Source organism: Muscardinus avellanarius (genome assembly GCF_963383645.1).
Source record: "Muscardinus avellanarius genome assembly, chromosome: 6".
Lineage (NCBI taxonomy): Eukaryota > Metazoa > Chordata > Mammalia > Rodentia > Gliridae > Muscardinus > Muscardinus avellanarius.
In genome coordinates this window covers 57,801,103-57,825,609 of record NC_137791.1, presented here as the reverse complement: position 1 = coordinate 57,825,609, position 24,507 = coordinate 57,801,103, and the positions used below count along the sequence as shown (strand labels likewise).

At 34.5% G+C, this 24,507-nt stretch overlaps 1 protein-coding gene across 15 annotated transcripts in view; it reads left to right on the top strand.

Annotated features, from left to right (window-relative positions):
• The window catches only part of PDLIM5 (PDZ and LIM domain 5), a gene marked incomplete at both ends in the record, with an annotated part of 222,160 nt that overhangs the window by 96,503 nt on the left and 101,150 nt on the right, over window positions 1–24,507 (top strand). For 7 of the 15 annotated variants that reach the window (XM_080698083.1, XM_080698095.1, XM_080698094.1 and 4 more), the window contains 2 exons: window positions 13,960–14,002; window positions 16,077–16,168. In XM_080698083.1, the coding sequence (XP_080554209.1) occupies window positions 13,960–14,002; window positions 16,077–16,168 (135 nt within the window). Of the gene's footprint in view, window positions 1–13,959; window positions 14,005–15,749; window positions 16,169–22,915; window positions 22,931–24,507 lie in introns of all 15 variants that reach the window. The other 8 variants (XM_080698093.1, XM_080698088.1, XM_080698092.1 and 5 more) reach the window with 4 other exon arrangements.

The window sequence follows — 24,507 nt, the reverse complement described above, 5'->3', positions numbered from 1 at the left end:
CACGCCCGGCGAATAGCGTACTATTAAGCACTGTTTTACATCACTTCCTAAAATATATTAGACTCAAGCCGTGGAGGAGAGAAGGTGCATTAATTCTCTTAGGATAATAAACTCACCTTTCAGTGAATTAGGTATCATGTGTTGCTAATTTTGCTGTCATTTCTGATTTTCTATTTGTAACATGGAAAAGATATTAGAAGGGAAAATATAATTTGTTCTTCCTTTTAAAGATACTACTACCTTGTTAATAACAAAAAGCTTTAGAATTTTAATTTGTCTAAAACTTTACAGCAAAATACATTAAATTATCAATCAGAAATATTGATAATTTGTCAATAAATTATCTTTTCAATAAATTATCTGTCTTTTTATAAGCCATTCAATTTCTACGAACAAAAAATAAGTTTCTTAATAGATTAATTAAACAATATAATTTCATTTCTTTCTTTGTAATGATCTAAATGCAGAGTAAATCACAAACAAAAGAACTTTTAAAAATAAATATTTGAGTTGGCACAGTGGCACATCCCTGTAATCCCAGTACTTTGGAGGCTGAGAAAAGAAAATCACAGGTTTGAAGCAAGCTGTGCATGTTAACTTAGCAAGACTCTTTTTCAAATATAAAAAATAAAATAGGACTGGGGGTTTAGCTCAGAGGTAGAAGACCCATGAGTTTAACCCCCCAGTATTTTAAAATAAATAAATAAGTGGAAAATTTAACTTTATATTTTTGTTGGACTTAGCTATTATTAATCACTTCGAATACATTGAACTAATTTAAGATTCAGTAATGAGGATGTTGAACGAGATTCAACTACTTTAATTGATAAATGTGAAATTAAGGGCTCATATTAAAGTTTTTAAACAAATATAGATGTGGTCTATTCATAGGTAGGATAGCCGTGTGTGATCATTTATTTTTAAGTTCTTTGACTCTGACTGTCTCTATAGATTTTTTAAAAATCTGAATTTACTGTAAGCTATTTTTAATGTTAAATAAATGGGAAAAACTAAGTTGAAAGTATAAAGAATGAAAAGTTTTCATTTTCTATGTTCTCCACAAAAGATAGCAGGCTGACATTATATTTCTAACAATTCTATGTTGAATGCTAGAATTTTATTGGAGTACCCTGAAATACCTTCCTTATAAATAGAGTTTGCAAGTTAATATTTTAAGCCTTGACAAGAACAGAAAAATAGATATGCTCGGGAAAAGTTAGTGACAAAATCATGCATCTAGTATTAGCAGAGCGGACAGTGTATATAAACATGAACCTCAAGAAGCATGCCTCTCACTTGGGCAGGATTGAGAATAAATTAAGTACTTGTGTATTTTCTATCTGTATTTTGCTCATCATGATATATTTAAAATCAATTTTTAACCCCCTCTTCCATTGTTTCTAGCTAATAAGTAGGCTTATGCAGTTCAAACGTGTATACAGTCTAATTTCTCGCACACAACTTGAAATTTGGGGTTAACTTTCTTCCAGCGAAGTACTATGGTAAGAAATACTTTTCTATCTCACATGTAAAGAAAGACAAGTTTCTGTAATAGTCTAATGTATCTGATATATTCTAACTCTCAGCTGTCTCTAGCTTTATCTCTCACCACTTTCTCCAGTTTTGTTTTGTTTTGTTTTGTTTTCCCCGGGAACCATTCTAGCTTCACTGGCCCAATCCTGCCTCAGGGCCTTTACACCTGCTATTTGGCCTATGTAGCATTCTCTACTTTAGTTTCTTTCACATCTTACCTCATCACTAGCGCTTTCCTCCAACTCCTTTATATGAAATAGTGTTTCCTTCTGCCTGTCTTGCTTTATTATACTGCGTTAGCTTTCTTTTTTTTTTTTTTGCTGTGACAAAATAACTGAGGTAAATAATTTATAAGTAGAAAAGTTTATTTTGGCTTATGGTTTCAGTTCATGGTCGTCTGGCTTTGTTGCTTTTGGGCCTGTGGTGAGATAGAACATCATGGCAGGGAACAAGTGGCAGAGGAGCTGCCCCCTTCACGAGGGCCAGGAAGTAAAAAGAGAAGGAGGAACGGCCAAGGTCTCGATATCCCTGTCAAGAGCACAACCCTGTGACCTAACATCCTTCCATGAGGTCTCACCTCCTGAAGGTCACAACACTTCCTAGTATTGTCATCAGCTCAGGACGCGGCCTTGAACATAGCCTTTGGGGGGCGCCTAAGATCCAGAGCACACTCCACAGCGCTCGCTAGCACGTGACTTGCTTTCCTCCCCCTCTTCTGTGGTGCTAGTGCTTGAGCCCAGGGCCTTGTGCATGCCAGGCCAGAACTGCACCCTGGAGCTACATCCCCAGCCCACCATATAGCATATTTTGCTTGTTTCTTTTTAGTCTGCCTCTCCCAAGAGTTGTAAGTACCTTCAAAAGAGGCCTTTTGTCTGTTTTTATTACTACAATCGAGCCTGCTCTAATCAGAGACTCAATAAATATTTGTGGAATTAATAAATTAATAAAATAAAGAAAACCTAAAGTATAGATACTAATTTTAGATCTCACCCTAAATATAATACGTATTTCAGGAATAATAAGGTGCATGGTTAAACAATTATGGTAATATAGAAGGTTATACTAATATGTAAATCTGGTGGCTAATAGCAACTAGATTCTAATCTTCACATCAGGGTGTTTGTTTGCTTATAAAAGTATAGGCTGATTAAAATTGAATTACTTGCCGGGCGTGGTGGCGCACGCTTGTAATCCCCACGCTTGGGAGGCGGAGACAGGAGGATCGCGCAGGTTCGAAGCTAGCCCCGCGCGCTGGTTTAGGAGACCCTGTTTCCAAATAAAAAATGCAAAAATAGGTCTGGGAGTGTAGCCCGGAGGTAGAAGGGCTTCCAGGAACCCCAGTACCACCAAAAAAAAAAAAAAAAAATTGAATTACACGCTGTAAATAATGTATTATTCGGCTGGGCATGCTGGTGCACACCTGTGATCCTAGTGACTCTCTGGAGCCGGAAGCAGAAGGATTTCAAGTTGAAAGCCAACCTTGGCAATTTAGTGAGACCCTGAAAAATTAAAGGGCTGGGAGTGTTGTTCAGTGGTAGAACACCCCTGGGTTCAGTCCTCAGTACAGAAAACATAAACAATAACAAAAACCCACCCTTGTTCAGTGATTAGGTTCTTGATAAATAAACAGAAAGATCCTGGGATATGTTACCTTGGAATCTGCCTGGTTACTAGACTTAGAAGCTGGTTGCTGTTTTGAACCATGTACTCAGTTTGATACTATAGGAGATAGTCACTAAGCAACTTCTAACCCCATCCTGCTGGCAAATGAAATTATTCTAGAATTTCAGTTGCTATGGAGAAAAAAAAAATGTTCTCCTGTGGAAAATAAGAGAATGGACTAACGCCTGTGTCGTCGTTCTTGAGTCACCTTGTTTTGCTTTATATTATCTTATTTATTTACTTTTGTACTGGAGTTTGAACCCAGGCGCATTCTACCTCTGAGTATACCCCTATATCTCCAGATCCCCCATTTTTTTGAAATAGCATCTTGTTAAGTTACAGAGGCTGGCCTTAAACCTATGATCCTCCTATCTCAGCCTCCTAAGTACTGGGACCATGCCTGGCTTGAGTCTTTAGTAAGCTTCAAATGGGAATTTAAAAAAAAAAACTTAAACCCTTATGTATGTATGTATTATTCTAGAAAATGTGCACGAGATAGAAAGCTGTCTGTATATACTTAATACATAAAACATATTTGTGTTATATAACATGATTGTAACATGTGTTAACAGAGATTAACAAAAGATAACATCCTATAAATAAGATATGATTGAACATTTATAATGAAAGTGAATTGTTACTCACTGTTTAAAGTGATTACTTTCTGAAGTTCTTTATCAAAGTTAATTCTGTAACTTTAACATTATTCCTAGAAGGAGAGTATAGAGGTGTTTACAATCTTCTAGGACTGGGGTTCCAATTCTTGTTCTTCCACTTTGAATTTCTAAGTTGTGATCAAATTACTTAGTCTGAGTTTCTGCTTCTTCTACCTAAAATGAGAAAAATACTTTCTCAGAAAGAATAAGATCATTTCTATTACGAATTAAGTGAAATTGGCATTGGAAGATGATCAGTAGGTGATACTTTCTTACTTATCTCCAGCTTTTTTTTTGTTTTTTTTCTTTTGAAATTTATCCTGGTAGATAATTTAATTATAATACTCAGAAACTGAATAATTTCCAGCACTCCAGGGTCCAGTTTTCTCCTTAGGAGAAAAATAATATCTTTCACGGCTTGCTTTTGGCAATGCCTTCTGCTAGGTTTGTGACATACTCGACCTCATTCTACCCTCATAACTCACATTCTGCCAACAAACAAGCTAGAGCGCTTGATTTATTCTGTTTGTAACCTATACTTGTAGCCTTCAGTATCAGTTTGTCCTTTTCCTCAAATATTTACTCAATAGCAATGAAGAGTAGACAGTCTGGATATAAAAAGCAGGACCTCTCTGTCTCCTTAGGGATCAAGCTTTTCCTAAAGGAAGAAAAGACAAAAAAAGGAAGTAGATAAGACTTCAGACTATGAGTTGTGCGTATGACCCTTAGCTAGTATCTAAAGGTTTTCCTGAAGCAGTTAACTGTGTATTCATTGATTCATTACTTGAAGTCTGTGAAAATGGAGTTATGAATATGGTTTTGTTATTGATGCTTACTCTCCTAATAGGAGCCATATTTGTTTTAAGAGTAGTGCAATATTGTCACAATAAAGCCAGTGAAACGTAGAAATATAAATGGAACCCTTACTTTTTTCCAGGCACATTATTTGCTTTTTAAGTCCTATTACTTCATATTGGTAATGAAATACTATGGAGATAAAAATAGTTTTTCTCTACATGATCAGGACTGGAAGATGTTAAATGGAAGTTATGACTTACCCACGTGCCCCCAAAGAGAACGTAAACCTAGTAGATTTTCCGAGCATACTCTGTTGTACATGTTCAGAGCCACTCTTACAATTTGCTCGTTTTTGTTCGTTTTAAAGGTATTAAAGTCCATATCTAGTACAAAATGAGGTGTAGAGTTTTTAATGGGAAAGAGAGGAATTATACTTGACAGCCTCTTTTTCATGAAAATGCATGCTATACCCTTTTCACTTGTTCTTTTAGAATATTTAAAAATAATTACATGCCGGGCGTGGTGGCGCACGCTTGTAATCCCCGCGCTTGGGAGGCGGAGACAGGAGGATCGCGCAGGTTCGAAGCCAGCCGCGCTGGTGTAAGAGACCCTGTTTCAAAAATATAAAATAGGTCTGGGAGTATAGCCTGGAGGTAGATGGGCTTCCAGGAACCCCAGTACCACACACACACAAAAAAAAATAATAATTACATTGTTAGCTATATATAGTATGTAGAAGCAGGAGGCGAGAAGTGTTTAGTAATGCAGTAGCAGATAAACTGCAGTGCTGAGTAGCAGAGTTAAAAATAGGGCTTCAAATGTTACTCTAAGGTGGGGCGTGGTGGCACACGCTTGTAATCCCCGCGCTTGGGAGGCGGAGACAGGAGGACTGCGCAGGTTCGAAGCCAGCAGTGTGCTGGCTTAAGAGACCCTGTTTCCAAATTTATAAAAAGTATAAAAATAGCTCTTGGAGTGTAGCTCGGAGGTAGAAGGTCTTCCAGGAACCCCAGGACCACCAAAAAAAAAAAAAAATGTTATTCTAATCCAATAATATTTAATCTGTCCCCTCACCAGACTTTGGAATCAATGCCGTGTGGTATGAATTTCAGTTGCCTGGGTGCTGTGGAAGTTTAGATAATTAATTTGCAAGCAGTGTAAAAGTTTGAGATAGAGAAAGTAAAAGGAATTTAACATAGTGTCTTATAACTACAGGAGTAATGAAAGCTTAATTTCCATTTCCTATACCTATCGGTGCCTAAACATACTGTAACTAAAGGTCTATTTTTTTCATCTTACAGAAATGGTTTGAGGCTTAGAGACCAAAAGTGCAAGGGTCACTTGGTAGGATTACTTTCTATAAGATTTGTCCTAATGTGAAATATAAAATGCCCTAAATCACAAGTTGGGAAACCATGCCTTATATGCTAAATCCTGCCTACCATCTGTTTTTGTGAATAGTTTTATTGGAACACAGCTATAGGTTCTGTATTTCTTCTTCCTTTCTGGAGTGACAGAGCTGAGTAGTTAGTAGTTAGAAATCATTTAGATCTCTAGAATTAGATATCATGTGAACCACGAAGCCTACACTATTTACTGTCTGGCCCTTTAGAGTATAATTTTTTTTTAACAATGAGTCATATGAATCATATTCTTTATATAAATCCTTTATTAAAATAGTATCTTCACTATAATGAAATTTTATTGATAGTAAAATAGAATCATTCTGAACTTTGAAATGCCTTGTATTTAACCTTGTCCACGTCTTAAGACACTGTACAGTCTTTTAGTACTTTATTATAAAAATTTTATAAATACCAGTTAGAAAAATGCAGTTTTCCTCATTAAATTGAGTGTGGACCTCCAGCACAATGGACAGATGGAATTGTTTTACCTCCTAAAATATTATTGTGGAAATAAATGCAGAATAAAAAAATAATATTTTCTCTGAAATTAAGTAGAATATTGTGGCATTTTGCACAAAATTTGAAAATAGTTTTAAGAAAGATACATTAGAGAATATGCAAAAATACATGTTCTTTTTTGTGTGTGTGGTACTGAGGATGGAATCCAGGGGCATTCTACCTCTGAGCTACACCCTCAGCCCTATTTTGTATTCTTTATTTAGAAACAGGGTCTCACTGAGTTGCAAAGGGCCTCACTAAGTAGCTGAGGCTGTCGGCGAATCACAATCCTCCTGTCTCAGCCTCCCCAATGCTGAGATTATAATCGTGCCCCACCACACCTGGCCTTAAAAATACATATTCTTAATATGATATTTAACAGTAATTTTTAAAAATAAATCTACCTAAGGACAACAAATTGATGCATCAGTTAGGGCATGCCGCAATAAATTTTGTTCTGAACTCTTTTCCACTTCACGCTTAGTAAGATAACATTTGCATGGACTCTCTTCATTTTTCCATGAAACTATTCTCTATAATTTTGGATTCCAGTTTCTTTGTAGATGATCTTTTCCCCCTATCTAATAAGTGCTTCTATAAAATAGCCACCACACTGGTGAGGGGTTAGAGGAGAGAGTATTCCTGGAAAGCCTTTTTGCTTGGATTGATTGCTATTTTAGAAATGGAAGCAATTAGTTTTGTGCTAAAGAGCATTGTTTTTGGAGAACAAGTTTTAGGAAAGTAACTGGTCTCCTGCACCTAAGTAAGATAGGTGACTCGGTAAAGCCTTTACTCCTTTGTATTTCAGTTTCTCTTCTGTAAAGTGAGAAACCAACACCTATCTCATGGGATTGTTATGAATAAAATTGTTACAGCTCTCACATTCTGTCACATAACTCTCATTGCTTTCATGGCATGTATACTGCGTGCAACCATCTTATTTATTGACTTGTTTGTTACCCACTTTTTATTAGAATGTAGGTTTTAGGTTTTGACTTGTTTAACCACTGTATTTCCAAAACCTGGAACAGTGCCTAAGGCTCACTAAACATTTAATGGATATACAGATGAAAAGATGATCTCAAGCGAGAGATGTCAAGTTATATATAAAACTGTCAGCAAAGCTAGTTATTTAAGTCAATCAGTATTTAGGTTGTTTCCAAAGACAGCATTGAGTTGAACTTCAGTTATAGAAAATAAAACAGTATACCATGAGAGGAAAAGATACAGCATAGAACCTAGATTTTATTTGTTATGAGGTTGCTATATTAGAAAAAGAAATGTGTTCTTTGGGGTGGTGTTGAATTTTTTTGTGGTGTTAAATTTGTTAGCGGTACACATTATTTAATGTTTCTAGGCTTTCTTTAGGAATAAATACTGTATTGTATATGTGGCCTTTGATTCACCATTGAACTTCTAGTAAAGCCCCTATAAATGATAGCTGTAATGCTGACTCTGATGCTCTTGCTATCTGTAATAATGGCAAATATTTATTTAATCATTTAAAATTTAGCCTAATTCCCCCTGCCCTTCTCCACTTTTTCCTCCCTTTGAAATGGTGTATTGAGTCAGGGAAGCTCATCAAATAGTAACTTCGTTCCTCCCTCCCTTTTTCTCCCCCTTGCATCCACCACTCTGTAGCTTGATTTATACATAGTTGGTGAAAATTTCTTCTCAAAACTTAAGTGCTATGGCCACCTGAAAAGGATCATTACCACAAGAGCACTCATCCTTGTGTGAGGAAGTAGTTATCAGAGCCATATTCAGTTTAGAGCCAAGCAGAAGCACAGGGGTTCCTGATGCTCCTATGAGCTAGAGCAGTTTCCTTGCTTTTGACTTCTTCCCTTCTTTCTCCCACTCTTCGGAAAGTCTGTCCAAGTTTGAATTATTCTTCCTTTCCCTGGGGTGTATGGGGGATTCTACTCTATTACTTGCTATGGTAAGACAGAGAAGACACAAAGTAAGGGAATGTGAGAGTATGTATGTGAATGCCTGTGTGTGTAGTGAGGACAGCCTTTGACTAGCTGAGAGCTATTATAGTGTGACTAGGTTGTACTTTCATTTATAGGAAATATGATAATATTTATATAATTCAAATCATTTAAAAAAACCCACTGAAGCATTGCCATAGAGATCTAAGTATTTAAGATGTGAGCGTTTGGGACAGTAGACTGACCGAAAGCACAGTCAATATGGGGAGACTGTTTAGAGATAGCCCTCTGCACTTTGAGTGCTCACTTTTTTTCTCCCACTGAAGTGGCTTTGTTATTACAAATTGACAACTTTGCAATTAAAGTGATTAATGAGTACCCTAGTGTTTATGGGTCCTGAGGTCAGTGGGCCTGAAGATGGCCGTGCTGTGGGAAACTTAGATAGAGCTCATCTCATCGAGGATGAGCCCAAACCCCTCCTCTTTTCTGTATAATTGTTTATGAGTTAAGTATATTAGATATGGTTATAGGAGTCACCAAGAAATAACAAGCAATGTGAATAATTGTGTCAGCTTGGCTCTATTGCTGGATTTCTCATTCTTAAATACAAACATGAATATTTGTTGGCTACTTTATTAATTAAAAAACAGATTATTCTTTAAAGCAGCATTAGAAAAAATTATTAATTAAAAGCATAATTTAAGTATAACATCATTCATTGGATGTTGATGAGATGTGGTTTTGCTTTATTGATTTGGATCGAATTCACAATAGAGCTATCGCGGATTTATGGCTTTATTATTTATCCATTATCCTAACTATACATCACAATTCTAGTTTTTAATAAATCTCTTATAACTTAGAGCTCCTTTCACTTGGTCAGCTGGAAGTTCTGAAAGCGCTTGTAATGCATCAGGGACTATTATTTTGGGTTAAAAAAAAAACCCAGCAAACTTTTCAGACAGATTGTTCTAGCCACACTGATGGCTTTTGTTCTTTGAATTTCACAAGCTGAAGACAGGACTGAGCTCAGACACTGCTATCTCACCATCATGGATTACTCCTGTGCAGTGGCTTCACACTAAGGGGAGAGAACAATAGCAAATTGTTCAGCCCATGGCACTTAGCCATTTCTAGGATCTCTGCTGGTTTGAAACTTACTACACAAAAGTCACTTATGGTGATCCCTGTGGTTCAAAGGGAGATAGGTTATCTCACTGTGATATGAAGAGAGAAGTGTGGACTAACATTTATAATTATTCCTCGTTCTTAACTGTTCATTTATTTACATATCTTCCAAAAACTGTCTCTTAATGTAATTCGGCACATTGTTGAAAGAGCACATGCTCAGTATAATAGTTGTCTAAGAAAAAAGGCTCATTTTAACTTATTTAATTTTGAAAAAATACCTTTTCTTACTCATTGGTTAGGGTTTTCTTCCCAGGGAACATAGAAAATAGACATGTTCTAGTTTGGTGGGAAAAATAGATTTTTCTTTCTTAAACATTGGTTAAATTATGCTCATAGTCTTTAAGAGTCTTATTAAAGTTCATAAAAGCCGAAATTTGATACAAAACATGATTTGTGTAACAAAGAGTTTTGAGAATTTTAAGGCTTGTAATATTTCTTTCCCTTAATTTTGGCCACTTGTGGAATACTTAAGTAAACACTTCAGACTTTACAGAGATTTGCCCTTTCTTTAAATATTTTTCTAAAATAGTGTTTCCCAGAGGGGACTCCCTGCCAACTCCAGTCTTAAGAATTGTTTCTCAAATAATGAGTTCGCCTTCAAAGTTTATGGGCAACAATTCATAGTATTTTCTTCATTTAGAGGCTCTGAGAAATCCTGTGACTAAGATGCTGTGTGATTTTAACTCCATGTTTTACAGATACCTTTGGTAGCAGACATTTTTAGTGTTTTGTATTTTGGAAAGTAGTTTTCCATGAAATATGCTTTATGAGTAATAGTTTTTCTTATTATAAAAAGTACTGCATATACATTGTATGAAATATAGAAAACATACATAAAGAAGAAAAATATCACTTCGAACCTCTCCTAAAATGTCAATGTGTTTCTACTTCTTATCTGCACACTGATCATGCTGTATATGCTTGGTATCTGAAAGGAAGCATTTTATCATGTAATGCAGAATTTTTTCTAAGGATGATTTTAATTGTTGCATAATATTTCATCATGTGGTTATGTTCAATTAGCCAGTTCCTCATTTATATTTAATATGCTTTTTCTAATTTTGCACTATTATAAATTATACTATAGTACAAAAGTATCAATACTTTTTCTATTTCATTCAGACTACTTCCTTATGATAGATTCCTTATGTCATAGGACATGAGCTTTCTTGAGGGCTTTTGGCATTTAACAAATCAATGCCAAAGTATTTTTTAAAAGCTGTATTGATATATAGTTCTTCAGTAATAGAAGTAGTCTCACAAGCATTATGTATTGACATTTTAAAAATCTCTACACAATCATAAGGAAAAAATGGTGTATTTCTATCCTATTCTTTCATGATTGCTTTTTAAAAGCTACTATCTTTATTATTCATGCTTTGTAGATTTTGTCATGTATTCCAAATTTCTTGAACCGCAATAGTTTTAGCATTATAAGAATATGTAATTATACTCACACATCTAAAATATTTGTAGCCTTCTAATCTTTTAAAATGTAACTAATAAACTGGGTGTGATGGTGCATACTTGTAATCCCAGTGCTTGGGAGGCTGAGACAGGAGGATCACACAGGTTCGAAGCCAGCTCTCAGCAACTTGGTGAGACCCTGTTTCCAAATAAAATATAAAATAGGTCTGGGAGTATAGCCTGGAGGTAGAAAAGCCCCTGGTTCCACCTCTAGTACTACACACACACACACACACACACACACACACACACACACACACAAATGTAACTAATATTAAAGGTTTTAGGTGCATATGTAATAATTTAAAATAATTATTTTAAAATCTATTTTTAATGTGAACGACTTTATGTTTACTTCAGAAAGCAAACTATCACACAAAAATAAAGACCATTTTAACTGAAGGGCTCAAAATTTTTCTGAAGTTGTGAACTTATATACACATTCAAATAGAATTCTGACAACCCACCTGATTAACATGTAGTAAAGTAAGGAATCTTCTTTTCAAAGTTCTGTGCCTCATTGGTGGTTGCATCTAATGCCATCTATTTTATTTGACATTTATTTACAAGCCCTCCTACAAAAGGATGTTGTGAAATGGACTCAGCCCTGGGATGTTAAGGATGTTACCCTCTCTTGCCCGATTGCTGTTCTTACACACTTGTCATCACACTTGTAAGACTTTATCAGAATGCAACAGGGCACACATTCAAATTTCAGGTTTAAATTTTTATGTGTGTGAATTCAAAATTTGCAGTATTTTTATGGAACTTTCAGTTAATAAAGTGTATCAGGACTCATTGTTATTTTATGTATTCTCAACAAAATAAGTCAATTCCACTTAATGAAAACTAACTATTCTGGGGTTTTATTGTTGCTTTTTTTGGAAGTACTAGGGATTGAACCCAGGGCTCACCCATGCTAAGCAAGTGCTTGACCACTAAGCTACATCCTACCCCTTTTTTCATCTGTTTTATTTTTTATTATGAAGTAGCCTGTTGCCCAGAGTGGTCTGGCACTTGCAGCCCTGCTTCAACCTCCCAGGTAGCTGGGATTATAGGTTTGCACTACCATGCCCAGCTGTTGGTAACAGCCTTTAGAGTTGAGCACTATAAAAAATGGAATTTTTTGATAGACATAGAATATATGCATTTCACCTTAAGTTTGTAAACTAACTACTATTAAATATCATGTTTTTTTTTTTTTAACAAATTCTTTTTATGTAGCTAGAGGTGTTCCATGTACGTTAAAGTGTCCAGATGAGAAAGGATATGGGCTTCTCTATTTTTGGCAAACTTTCAGTAATCTCTTGGGTGGTTTCAATAAGTAGATCCTTTGTAATTACATCAATTGTGAAATTTCAATGGAAGGAAGATTCCACTGTTCTGTACTTGAACTTGTTTCCTTTGCTTGTTATAAACTCTATAAGCTAAAAGAGAGGTTGTCTGAGAGCCCACATGGAAAATTATGCAACTGCACAGGGTATAACCGGTATTGCCACAAGTGAATGTTAGCATCCATTGTGGTCTTTCATTAGGTGAGCCAATTGTTCAGTCAATGCCTGCCATAGCTAACCAAATTAGTTGTTATTGGAAAATGCAGTTGCTGCTAAAAATGTTGATCAGAGTTCATAACTAGATTTTTCTCATATCCAAAAATCTTATGCCAGAATCTTACGATCGTTTGGTTTTATAAGTAAGTCAATCTCATCATTAGAAGAACAAAATTATCACTGAATATTTACATACTATGCTTAGAGTTTTTAAATCTTCACTTGATGTCCTATCCTCAGGCTGATATGATGAGAGAAATCAAATTGATTTTGGCATGTTAAACAAAACATGCACTTTAACCTTGAGTAAATAGGCTACAGAGTATATCTGTGACTTTCTCAGTCATTTTTGTTTATAATCTTGAAACTGACTGGTATATAAAAGTAGACAACAAATGGAGAATCAATTCCTTCTTAAGCAAATTACATGAATCTGAATTTCCTCATTTGAAAAATAAAGGTAATAATAGCTTTTACTTCCATTATTGTCATGATTATATAATTGGTCCAAATCAATCATTACTGTTTAGTCCACACTAACTGAAAAGCACATAGTGTACAAAAAGCATATATTAAAAATAAAAGAAAACCACTTGAATTTGTAAGTAGTCCAGTTGTAGGCATGGACTTTTATCTCTCTTTCTTTTCCACTCATTACCGACGGCCTGTTGTATGCTGAGCACCATGCTAAGGTACAGATACAAATAGGACCTGATCATTGCCTTTATTGAAAGAGTAGCCTCGTGGAGGAATTTACAGTTTAGTTTTGTGCATAGCAAATGCATTAACCTCTGCAAAACTTAATATAAACACATAATACTCAGGAACTCAGTTCAACCACAATATATTCAGTGTCTTCACAAAGAGACCCAGGACCTCATGGATATCTTTGTAGATGTTAGGAGAAAAGGCAGATACTACTAGAGATTTTCAGGTTAGATTATTGAGGAACCTCTCAAGGATCAGTGTTTTATTATAATTTACCCATTAAGGTAGGAAATAACTGATTAAAATGGGTTAGCAGCAAATAGGTTTGGTATTTGTCTTTTCTCATTTGAATTTGTCCAGAGACCACTAATGGATACCTAGCATATAAGGATATTGGGTCTCTCAACATTTGACTTACATAACTATCCTTATAGTCAAAATTATGAATTGTGAAAGAGTAAATTCTGGTGATTTAGCGTATTCTGGTATACGATAGTAAAATTTCATTTACAAGTAGTTTGTAAGTTTGCAAAAATTCATATTTTCTTTTTTTCCCCCCTAGATCATCTGCTACACCCAAGCCTGAACCAGTTTCTGTTCAAAAGGTGTGTTTCTAATATAGCATCATTAGGCTACCATTCTACTAGTCCCTCCTGACCCACTGTAATTTCTATTTTTGTCTCAGGCCATACAAACATCTAATTTATAGTTTCAATGTAACTTTGTTTAAAAGATGAGGAGGAAAGTGCAGATCAAACATACAGAATTACCATTTGTAACTATACCTATATTATAAAGCATTCTAAGGCCATATATTATCAATAATTTATGTTCAGATTTCTTTTTTACTTTTAGTTTTTCTATTTTTATTCATTTATTTTCTAAGAAAAAAATAATGGTTACTCAAAATGAGTATCATAATAGGTCTTTATTAATATCTAAGAATTAAATTTCAGTGTATTCTTGGATTAGGATTTTGAGATGTATCCTCTTTTTCTCATATATATTCTTAAATTGTCCCCAACTGTTATCATATACATCTGATATATGTTTTTGAGATTTTTTTCCTTCATTTTTTAACTTTTTCATTGAATTGCTTACTATATTGATTTGCTTAGCCATTAAGCTACTTATTTTTCTCAGTTTTATTTCTATAAGATTATTACATCTTTCTTAAAATTAAATTGTATGTTTTCTTAACAATTTTGATTATTTTTCTTTTAAGATGAGAGTGAGTAGGGATTTATTCTTGATAGTTATAGAGGCTTAATCTCATTTTTCAAAGAAAGTTAATAAATATGCTTTGAGATAAGGATTTATTTATTTACTTACTTACTTATTTATTTATTTATTTTTGGTGGTACTGGTGTTTCTCGAAGCCCTTCTACCTCCAGGCTACACTCCCAGACCTATTTTATATTTTTGAAACAGGGTCTCTTACAGCAGTGTGGCTGGCTTTGAACCTGTGCGATCCTCCTGTCTCCGCCTCCCAAGCACAGGGATTACAAGCGTGCGCCACCACGCCCGGCGAGATAAGGATTTATAAGCACAAATTTTGGAAGGAATTGATCTTTCTTACTGTCCCCCCCCCCTTTGGATGTTTGCAACAAGGAAATACCTAAGATCATTTCTCTTCCATGAAATTATTAAATATTTATTTTGAAAAAAGGAAAAAAATTTCTTCTATCTCTGAATCATATTAAAACATATTAAAGAGAGAAAAAAAGTGGATTATAGGAGAGAGGATTGATTTTGTTTTGTTCATTTTTTTCAAATTCTTGGTTCAAGATAATTTAAAGGTGTGCATTCCTGAGTTAAATGAAAATTACCTTATTACCTGTGTTTTCTTTTTTTCTTAAAGAGTTTTAAATGTTCTATTATTTGTGCATGAACCAAGTAATTGTGCTATGGAGAAAAATTAAAAATGTTTGAGAGAGAAAATTATAATTGAGGCTTTGTAAATTTTAAAATAAAACATTTTAGTTAGCAATGTTTGTTTTGTTTATTATAGAGTATTTTATAACTTCTCATTTGGTATATCTAAATTAACACATATATGGCCCTTAGGCTTTTTGATGGTTTTCTGGCTCGATGTCTTAAATATTTTGAAATTCCTTTCATTTTTAAAAGCAAAAATAAGCTTAGAATATGTATCTCTGTTGTGCATGTTAGGATCAGTTAGTATGCATGTTATGCTCTTAATGTCAGTTCACTGTTTTTACTGAAAACATATGACATGACATTTGAGCTGCTAACATGATTGTCTTAAAAATCAGCTGTGTGTTCTTTTCATTGAATTATTTTGCATGTATTTGGTGTGTTTCTGTGTATGTTTATTTTTATTTCACATAGGGAGAACCTAAAGAAGTAGTTAAACCTGTGCCCATTTCATCTCCTGCTGTGTCCAAAGTCACTTCCAGCACCAACATGGCTTACAATAAGGCACCACGGCCCTTTGGTTCTGTGTCTTCACCAAAAGTCACATCCATCCCATCACCATCGTCTGCCTTCACCCCAGCCCATGCAACCACTTCATCACACGCTTCCCCTCCACCTGTGGCTGCTCTCTCTCCTCCCCAGTTCTCTGTATCTGGACTGCATGTTAACGCCAGTCCTAGTGCTGACCAGTGTTCACCTGCACTGAGCACTGGTAAAACTGCAGTTAATGTCCCACGGCAGCCCACTGTCACCAGCGTGTGTTCCGAGACTGCTCAGGAGCTAGCAGAGGGACAGAGAAGAGGATCCCAGGGTGACATTAAACAGCAAAATGGGTAGGTGGCCAAGGGTGCTTTCTACTCTTACGAAAACTCTTCTTTCAGGTAATTTCCAGGAAAGCCTCAATCTGCATCCCTTCCAATCAGCTATTTGAAGAAAGATAAAGTTATATTTGTTTCATTAACATGTGGTCTATTATTATATACACATAGCACTTTCTGCAAAGCAGTAATAGGTTAATCTAAACCCAGGAATGCATTTTGATGTGTTATAGACCATGTAACATACCGTGCAACTCTTTCTTAGTTTCTGGCACAGTGTTGAGCAGCTGGCATTTACAATGCAAGGCAAATCTTGAACCTTTCTTCCTCAAATTTTCCATTCTTTTTATTGGCTATGTAAACAGCATGATTACGGTTATTCTCAGCTTACATATGTCACCCTAACTAGAGAGGAAATGTTTGTAGGAAGTCCTCCCACCTCAGGAAGTAGTCTAGAAAATAGAAAAAAATCAACATTTGACTCATGTCTAATGTCTGTGTATGGACAATTAGCTTAAAACAAATATCTAGCATTTTTTCAGATAAACTTAGCTAGATTTTATTTTTTAAAAGCAAACTGTAATGTAAAATAACAACAAAGGATATTCAGATAACATCAAAGGCACTATACAGACTTTTCTAAAATGAATGTATTTAAACCAGTATAAATACATACTAAGTATATAACATTGGCAGAAATTTTTTGAGAATTTAGTCCTTATAATTTTTCCTTTTTGGGAGTACATTAAAAGTTGGTCATTACTAACTCATTAGGAACTCACAGTTATAAGATTGATTTTTAAATTTTTTATTGGCGCGTTGTGGTCATACATCTTAGTGGAGGACAAGATGGTAGAGGCTTACACGTACATATTATTCATTTAGCCCATACTCAGTTCCCACACATGATGTACATTCACAAACATATCAAAGTCAGTCACTACGCCAAACATACACATCTGTTTTTAGCAGCCTTCATTTGTAGATGGGCATTTTAATTTGGGGGGGGGGATTCAGTGAAGATACTTTAAGGTGAAGTCATTTAAACACAGTCATTTTGATTATAATTATTGTGACAAAAGTGTTCATTGGAAGAAAATAATCTGCACATGTGATGTTTTTCACCAATGCCAGTTCCCAGGAAAATATAATTAAACTGATTGTGCAGCTAGGTCCTTTCTGTGAGATATAATCCCTTCTGAGAATGTTAATTCACGTAATGAAGAGCCAGTGCTTTCTGAAGCACCGCTGCCATGGCAACTCTGGGGCTTTGAAAGAGAAGGTGGCCTGGTTCCAGGCTGCTGCTGAGAGAGGGAGTGGGAGCCCTGGAAGAACAGCTACTGGGCTGTCCAGATGGCTTTATGATGGTGGGTGGCTTCTTAAAGTTTTGATTCTATCTTTATGGTGGGTGGCTTCTTAAAGTTTTGATTCTATCTTTAAAAGCAAACACTAACACAAAAAAACAACAAGGGATGTTTAGACAGCATTAGAGGCATTATACAATTTTCTCTAAAATGAATGGATTTAAACCAAGGGACACTAAATATATAATTACAGTTAGTAGAAATTTTTAAAAATATACTCTATAACTTTTCCTTTTTGGGGTACATTTTAAAAGTAGTTGTATTTAGGAACTCATTTTATTCCCATGATTATAAGATCACATGTGTGTTTTCAGCAACCTATCTGTTGATGAAAACTGTTGTCTTTCAAAGAGTATTATTTCTCCTTTCATCTGAAGAAGAAAAACAGTATGTTTTATTATAATGTTTTCCTGTATGTCTATTTAAAATCAATAGATTTTAGGATAATCAAAGTAGATAACTTGGAAAGGAGGATGCTGCCTGTCCAATGCTAACCACACACAAAACTGAAACAGAAGTTTACTATGTTTATTAAATTCCAGGGTTAGTAGGAAAAAGCCCACTGAAAGTCATCAGTGTCTTAGTTAAATCTTTTCTTCTAATACTTCTTGTAAGAATGTCTTCTAAATGGTTATGGAAAAGCACTGGATTTAAAACAAGCTTAAATTTCGTTTTTGATTTGCGCAATTTTGATGGTAAACTTGAAATGATTTTAAAGGTCTTTATTTTCAAGCTGAAACTAAGTAGCACTATAATTTTAAGAGTCTTAATGGTGGCTTAATCAATTGAAAGGGCACTTATTAAGCAAATGCCTGGTGTTCAGCACTGTACACAATTTAGGAGAAAAACAATTATTACATGTTTTACATCATTGACAAGCAAAGTACTGATAGGCATTTGCAAACTGGATATGTTTAAAAATAGCTTGATTTCAAATGTTGTCCAGATGTTAGGACAATGAAAACTTGACTACTCTGAAAACAAAGTGTGGTGTCTGTGAAATTCTCAGACAGATCTGTAATGCTGTTTCTCTCATGACATTTAGATTAGAAAAATCACAATTAAATCACACACTTTACTGGACATTGATGTGTCACCTTCAAAAGTGTCTGTTTCGTGATATTGATGAATGCCTTTTCAGCCTCAGGTGTGAATCTATTTTTCTGTCAAACTTTTTACTCTTCTATTTGCCAGATTTTTATAATGTTGGAAAAATAAAATTCCTATAAGGTTGAGAGATATTGCTTTTTATTATAAAAATAATGCATACCAGTGACCTAAAATGTTAGTGTTCAGAAGGATATAGACTAAAATGCTTCACTTGTCTTTTTTCTTAAAGCACCAGGAGGATTGTTAGTTTTTTAAATGATTTAAGGTGGCTAGCTAATTTTCCAATTTAGTAGATATCCCTCCCAAATTTGTATGGGATTGACCAAACATAAGACACAAACATAAGACATAAACCAGAGATTTTTATTAAAACAATATATAAGATATAATGAACTATTCATTCCCTTTAGTAGTATAAAACCTGGAAATTCTATTACTATTTTGAGAATATTTTTTAATAATACTATGTAAGCATTCCTAGTCTTTCCTATAGGTAATAATAATTAGGGCAAATGAGAAAATTTAAATCTTTCTTCTACATGTATAGATTATTGATCTTGGCATGCTGTTTTCTCCAGTTTTCCTTGCTCTATGAAGAGCAGAAGGGAAGCTATTTCACCACAAGTAGATTAACTGATGTACCTTTTCCCTTTCCCTATGTCCTTGCATTGTAATATGCCACTGCTCCCAGGCGGTAAGTCTCGTAGTGTCCTATGTTAATTTCAATCCTTTTGGACTGCAGTGTCTTCTAACAGTTCCTGTGTGGTATTTTGAAGAACCTGGCCTTGGAAGATTAAAAAAATAATGATGTGGTAGTAATATTTTAAAATGCTTTTCTTTTTGCAGAAAATACACGTGACAAAGTTAGTATCTACATTACTGGAGAGGAAATATGGTGATTTATATATGAGTAAACAGCATGACTGCCCAGTTTTTGCAAAATTATATTAAATTTTGCAAAAGACCTATAATTTAAAATAACCACATGCAGTGTTTTCAGTAACTTTGGTTTGCATTGCTATGTTGTAGTCAGTTGCTTTATAGTAATAAATAGTAGTGTTAAAGTTATGTCATAAAATGTATGTGGCATTTGCTGTGTAATGATTGAAAGGAGGCAGTGCTTGGGGCAATATAATTTATATCACCCAAAACTGTTAGAAGACAAAGGTAAAGATAGAAGAGAAAACATATACATTTGTACCACTAGTAAATAGTATGTGTAAAACAGAGTTTATTTTCACATTACATCAAAAGTCAATGTTTCTTAGATAAAGTTCTCTAAGAACCTTTTTTATTTTCTATGAAGTTTTAATCTAAACAATGTTTCTGACAGATTTAGCTATATCAGTGTACATACATAGGTGTGCATGATAGAAAGCCAATATACTTTTGAAACAAGAGATAACTATGAACTTATTAGCTGATACAATTAATTGCCATATGTACTGGGGTTCACCATGGCATAACTTTCAAACCTTTTTTGGTGTTCTGTTAATACTGACCTTAAATTGGATAGAGGTTATTAGCTTTAAAGTTAAACAAAAATCACATCATATAAGAACTTAAAATAATTTTATATTAATTGATTTATGATTATTTTGAGCTTGTGCTGAAATTTCATTATCACACTGTAAAGTAGAATTGTAAATATGCAATATCTAACTGGGACACACCCAAGAGAATTAACTATTGAACTTTTACAGTAGCTTCTTTTTAATTGGCTGTGGCTCACTAATTGTGTAGTTTCATGTTATATATGCATATAGGGATATTACACACTATTATACTAGTAAATCTCAAACCGTGATTTACTGTTCTTTTAAAGTTAGTTTCTTTACACAAAGACTTTTGTTACTCAACTCCAGTGTAACACTTCGATTTGAAAAAGAAAACAAATGGAACTTAAAAAAATAAATTTAAGCTTTTAAAATTCTAGATTCAGCCGGGCGTGGTGGCACACGCTTGTAATCCCCGCGCTTGGGAGGCAGAGACAGGAGGATCGCGCAGGTTCGAAGCTAGCCGCGCGCGCTGGCTTAGGAGACCCTGTTTCCAAATAAAAAAAAAAAAATGTAAAAAATAGGTCTGGGAGTGTAGCCCGGAGATAGAAGGGCTTCCAGGAACCCCAGTACCACCAATAAATAAATAAATAAAATAAAATTCTGGATTCAGATTCATTAATTTTTATGTACTATATGCATTGTGTCAGTATTACTCTGCCTGTTCTATGTTTCTAAATACATTATGTAATCTAATTCTCATTGAAACTGAATGCCAAGTTTAAATATAATTTCATACATATAATTTTCTCAGGTCATACATCTTGTTAGTGACAGAACTAAGATTCAAGCTTAGTTCTTTTGAAGTCAAATTCTAATATGCCTTCCACTCTGTTACTTGCTTATGACTTGGGCTTATATTTACTTACTTTGACTCAGTGATTATTTTTAACGACTATAGAATTGAATCAAAGGCTGAAAGAATTGATATGCATAAGCTACAGTTTCAACTGAAAGCAACTTTTTTTGAGTAGTTGAACAGATCTATCCTAGCAGTAAAACAGTTTTTTTTTTTCAAAGTGCCTTCACAAATGTTAACCAGAAGCCTTAAGATTTTTGAGGGACAAAAGCATTGCAACCCATTTAACAAGAGAGGGAAATGAAGCTTCTATAGTTTGTAGCTTGCCCAGGGCACAAGCAAGTGGGTAGCACAGCCACGACCAGTCATCTGGCTCTCGCAGTGACATATTTGCCACTACTGTGTGCAGGGGGCTGTTCCATTTGAGTACATTTCCCTAGATATGTGAAAATATGTTTGGCATATTCAAATGGACATCTTTAGGTTGAATCCATCTACTCTCCACTTGGTGCCCTTCACCACACTACTGAACCCTCCACACCCACCCACCAACTTCATGTTGACATAAAACATTTCTCTTCACTTTCAAGTGTTCAGATATACATCTAAAATTCTCTTCTGTTCAAGAAAGATTAATTTGCAAAAACTATTTTCTACAATTTAAAATAGAAAGGCGGAGGAGAGACTAGAGAAGAATAAATACAGGCAGATTCTTGGAATGAGCTTGTTCTTGTGTCCCGCCATCATTCAGTGTAACTCAGCTCTTTGTTGAGTGAAACTCAGCTCTTTGTTGGGTTTATGAAACTTGACATGTGGAAATGTAGCAACACTGACCAGTCAGAACTTTTAAAGTTGATAGGCAGTTCCTCTCTCTCTTCCTCCCTCTCTCTCTCTCTCTCTCTCTCTCTCTCTCTCTCTCTCTCTCGAATTATTATTAACTCTTGACTGAACTTAATTGCAGGATTAAAGAAAACTACATGTATTGACAAACTATACACTATATACTTTGTTCTTCTCTATCCATATGGAATGCAAATGCAGCCTCATTAGGCTATGTGAATGAATCAGTGAATTTTGGTTTGAAGTTGTCTCTCCTTGGATATTACTAGCCAAGTTCCTTTAGTACATCAAATTAGATATACTTTCCTGGGCAATATTTATGTCACTGGTAATACAGAATTCCACTGATAATGGAATTTCCCACATACTACTTCTCAAATTGCTTGGACTTGCTTATGAATGACGGTGGTGGGAATATTTGAGAGACAGGAAGATATGGAAATTAAGATAGCCCATTATTCGTGACCCACCATACTTTCTATATTCATCATAATTACTTCATTTTATGAGAAAAGAATAATTTCAAATAGTGTAACATTCTCTTTTAATGTATGGTCAGAAAAACATATTTGAAGAGATTACACTTGCTGTTAATATTAGACTTTTACCATGTGAAACCAAAATATTTTTTTGTTTTCTGATTTTAAAAGCGATTATAAATTGAATTATTTCTACATGTAAGGCTGAATTACTTTATCTCAGCATTTTGTTAGAATTACAAGAATTTGATTTATATTAAAATTATTTTTTATAAAAACCTAGGTATTTCAAAAAGTAGTGGATCTTGGTATTCAGTAATGAGACTTGAACTAGTTTTAACATATGCAATGACTTAGTGTTTTAGAGATTTAAAAGTAGACAAAAATCCTAATAATCTTAATATAACAGAATTTTGACTAATTTGTGCATTTTTGTTTGTATTTGCATGATTATTCTGAAGCATGGTATTTGTGTAATATCTTCATTTAAATTCATTGCTTGAATTTTGCTATTTCATTTTTTCTATCTTATTCTCTTTCTCCCCCTTTCTGTATCATCCTGGGAACATCAATGTCTTTCCTATCACATCTTTCTTGTATTATTTTTCCTTCAGTAACCCTGGCACCATGTAAGTACTTAACTAAAGGTTCACGTTTAAGTTTTCATCATTGTGTCTGTGTAACTTTTCATCTTGCTTTCAGCTTAACACCACCAGCAAATCTTATTAATATTGCCTCACTACAAGAATTCTCACAAATATTAAGGAGCATAAGAAATAGAGTTTTCATCTAAAGGACTTTTCATGAACCAGTGGGTGTGTTTGGAATGTCCACACTGCAATGGAAAAGCTGGCTTCAGGGGGATGGATAAATATTATGGACACAGTATACTGGAGTTAGAGTTGGAATTTGGGTCTACATTTTTTTGATATTTTATTAAAAAATTGAATGAACTTGCTGTTTTTGAATGCTTATATTTTAAAGTGAATTACTTGCTATTGTGAGTTAAGTTTATATTCCATTGGAAATATTTTACAAAAAGTCAATTAAATTATTCTCTTCTTTAATCATAGTCATCAGAGTCAGAATTTCAGAGTCAGAAAGTACCAAGTAAATGCTTAGGAACTTCCTATCACTTAATTCCAGACTTTAAACTATGGTGACTGACACAGTCTAAGGTGTATTACACTTTCTGCAAGTGTGTCATAGCTATATATACAACTGAAATAGTGTGATTTTAAATTTGACACCATTGTTTTGTATTTTTATAAGCAAATTATTTTACATAGGATGAAAATAGTCTTGAAATTGACATCATTTATTGTAAACTATACTCACTAACTATAGAGTAACTTTAATATATTTTGTAGTTGAATATAAAAATTTTCCAGTATAAAGAACTTTTCTATATGTTCCAAAGTCCATGTATTTATGAAATAATCTCTGCCTGTATCCTAGTTTTAAAAAATTTTGTCTGCCTTCAAAAGAACTAGATTCCTTTTCAATATTAACAATCGTTCAGATACTTTGCTTTAGGGATCATGAAATACTACAACAAATATAATGTAGATTACTATTTTGTGCATAAATATTATTGATTCTGTTCTTTGATGTACAGACAGATGACCCATAGTCTTAGAAGATGCATTGCAATTGTGTTCCTAGTAATCAAAACAGTGTATTATGATGATCATTATCGTAGGTTATGAACAGTAGAAGGCGCTCTGTGTATGTTATCTTATTTATTACTGAGAGTAGCCTTTAAAATGCAGTTCTTGCCAGGCGTGGTGGCGCAGGCTTGTAACCCCGCACTTGGGAGGCGGAGACGGGAGGATCGCGCAGGTTCGAAGCCAGCCTCTCTGGCTTAAGAGACCCTGTTTCCAAATAAAAATAATAAAAATAGGTCTGGGAGTGTAGCCCGGAGGCAGAAGTGTTTCCAGGAACCCCAGTACCACCAAAATAAAATAAAATAAAATGCGGTTCTTACTTCTCAAATAGAGAAAATTGAGACTTAGAGAAGTTAAATGACTGGCATAAAACATGCTTTGAGTGGAGGATGTAGTGTTGGAAGCTTTATATGTCAAACGCAGATACCAGTGTTACTGACTTTAATTATATCATGTTCTTTATTGGGGAAAACTCCAGTATAGATAGTTTTGAGTTTTAACTGTTCTAAAATGATAGCAGTCATGTTGACATACTGATA